The 2,864-nt window shown below is 41.8% G+C and overlaps 1 protein-coding gene across 1 annotated transcript; it reads right to left on the reverse strand.

The window, feature by feature from the left end:
• On the reverse strand, positions 1–1,722 carry LOC118101904 (fish-egg lectin-like). Its single transcript, XM_035147989.1, has 5 exons — positions 1,514–1,722; positions 1,181–1,417; positions 776–999; positions 550–677; positions 1–369 (listed from the first exon to the last, which is right to left on the reverse strand). Exons 1-5 carry the CDS (start codon positions 1,647–1,649, stop codon positions 228–230), a joined length of 867 nt encoding a protein of 288 aa, XP_035003880.1. The 5' UTR covers positions 1,650–1,722; the 3' UTR covers positions 1–227.
• Between the last annotated feature and the right edge of the window lie 1,142 nt (positions 1,723–2,864).

Consider the following 2,864-nt stretch of genomic DNA (forward strand, 5'->3'; position numbering starts at 1 on the left):
TGAAATTGCTTCAATTATCATTTATTAAGAATCATTTAGCAGAAAGTCCACCAACTGGCAGGAAGACGTTAAACATGCGTGAGATTATTCAGACATGACAGTTACAGCAGAGATTTAACACTGTAGAAAAAAATCAAATGCTAATCATTTATTAACTGTGTGCACTGAATGATTTAATAGAAAATGAAGAACTTTGAATGGATGACAGCCAAGACAGACTGATGACATTAGTGTGAGCACTTCATGATCAAACCAGAGGTGGTCACAATCCAAAGATTGCGCAGGTCGTAGGACACGTGTCTGACGGGCATGCACATTGGGACGTAAAGCCAGCGTGTGCCTTGTCTGCGACGGTTGGTGATGCCAGCTCTGTTGAGAGAAAGGTCATACACGAGTATTTATGAATTGACATGAATTTACCAATGTAAATGTATCAACATGCTGAATTCGGATTTTCTTTTCTTCGGATTCTGACTTTGCTGCTGTTATTTTTGTTGTTTATGGTATAAATGGTATAATGGTATAAGACTGTGAGGACCACTGACTTACCTTTGGTAGATCTTGCCAGTTGTAGTCACGCCAAAAACTTTTCCGTCTGACGACACTTCAATCATTTTCATTCTTGGCCCTGACACAGCTGTCCAGCCACTAGTGCGGCAGTTGGTTGGTGATATATTCTGTCATAAGAAGCACACATACATGGGGATGATGTCATGATCAATGAGTAAATGGGTAGAGGCCAAAATGAGATTTCACTGACGCTTCAGTGACCAACCTTTGTGACCCAGATCCTGTAACGTTTGTCGACTCCCCAGCATCCCCACTTTGAGCCACAGCTGTAGTACATCATCTTTCTTGAGAGGTAACTCCAGCTCAGGGTGCCTCGTCCACAGTAGTCCAAAGCTGTCTTCTCCTTCAGACAGTAGGTGTTATAGCTGCCGGATCCTACTCCAACAATCTGACCATCACCGCCAGCATCCACCTGGTACATAGACAGACCTGAAGACGAGTCCAAGAAGAAGAAGTTCAATGCAAACATTGGGAATCTGTTGTGTGTTTTTTTATATTGACCAAGTATAATTATTGTACTGAACCACCACTACAATGCATTATATAGTAAGAAAACCAAAATCAATGTCACACACTGTATTTATGTGAAATGAATAATAATTCTAGTTACCTTTGGCAAGGCTGAAGTCTCCAGCTACATATTTGTACACCTTGTTGGCGTGGCAACTTCCCCACACTCCCCCAGCTCCCACTGAGACATGCTTCATGCCCATTCTGCCCAGTCTGTACAAGGCAAGTCCACTGAGGAAGTACGTCCGTTTGTACTTGTCTGCTACAACCACTTGTCCCATTCCAGCATCAATCTGCATGGCGCCATACAGCCGAGGACCCTCCCTGCAGTTCCATCCTGTGTGTGGAAACATTGTATTTCTTTTAAGACAAAAAAATCTCACTAAACACCGTTTCAACAACTGTGTCATAAAATCATCTGACAGGGACTTACCGACAGGACGAGGAAGAGGACGAACATGAGGACGTCTAGGAGGCTGAGTAGAAGGACGAGCGTTAGGAACACGACTAGTACCATGACTGACAGCCAGGCTACACAGCACCAGCAAGAAGGCTACGACAGCTTTCATGTTGTCTCTGAGTTTTTGAGACTCTGCACCACTGAACTTCTGAATAATATCTCAGCGGAGCGGGTGTCCTACATCCCATCTGGCTTGTGTGGCTTATATACTCTTAACCAAGGCTTAATTACACTAAAATCTGGTTCAGCAGGAATAAGCATTAGCATAAAGTGTGCCTTTAAAATAATCATCCAGATTATAACAGTCATGGGTGTTGACATTATGAAAGCCTTAATGTTATAGAGGACGGTGTTTGTTGTCATGCTAATTAGAACAACGAGGTGTCTTGTTTGCTTTCTTAAAATGTGTCAAATGCAATTCATACTGTCCACCCTTAACCATAAATCAGTTTGGTTATTTCACAGCTAGTAACATAACTACTTTCATGTCTATGATATTATTTTTACATCAAATGGACGATGAATTGATGATTTGTCACCGAAGGAATATTTCAACTTTTTGGGTAATGCGTTTTTTTTACCTCAAGTCAGATGAGACAACTGATAACTCTCTAATGTCATTAATGGAATATGAGTCAGCAGCTGATTAGCCTCGCTTAACATTAAGACTGGAAGGAAGGAAGGGGACATCAGCTAGTCTGGATCTGTCCACTCACCTGCACCTGTAAAAGAAAATGTACCACATATGTAACACACATTATGTACGTGTGTTCTTACAAGATACGTAGTTTGTTTGTGTGCGTGTGCGTGTGTCACATTGTCGCACACACATTCTCCTCCTGCAGTAGTCGCTGATGTCGTCTCGTGAGAACTCGTAAGTATCGCAAGAACTCATGATAACTGCAGTTACTGCAGCAGTTACTAGGAGGAGGGTCAGAGCGGACATTTCGGCCAAAAACAGTGTAAATGATGCAATTTCGGGTCAAATTTGAATGTTGGGGCTTGTGGACACTTGGGTGACACCACAGGAGCAGTAAGGTGGTATTTTATGCTTTTTTTATGTTGTTTTTTTATGTTTGAAGGAGTGGTGGCCTACTTCAGTCGTTTTGGATTCGGCAGCCACGCTGTTTTACCCCTGAAACTCAAAACGTGTTTTGTTGACTCAAACACTTCACCCACCACTTCCGTCGGCATAGGAGTGAGTAGATAATTAGGGAATTTAGATTTTTGGGTGAACTATCTCTTCAAGAGAATATATGCTATATTAACTAAGTTTGAGAGATGAGTAAGGAATTAGGTAAAAGTTGCAAATAATAAGGATGAA

The sequence above is a fragment of the Hippoglossus stenolepis genome, chromosome 22 (genome assembly GCF_022539355.2).
Source record: "Hippoglossus stenolepis isolate QCI-W04-F060 chromosome 22, HSTE1.2, whole genome shotgun sequence".
Taxonomy (NCBI): Eukaryota; Metazoa; Chordata; class Actinopteri; order Pleuronectiformes; family Pleuronectidae; genus Hippoglossus; species Hippoglossus stenolepis.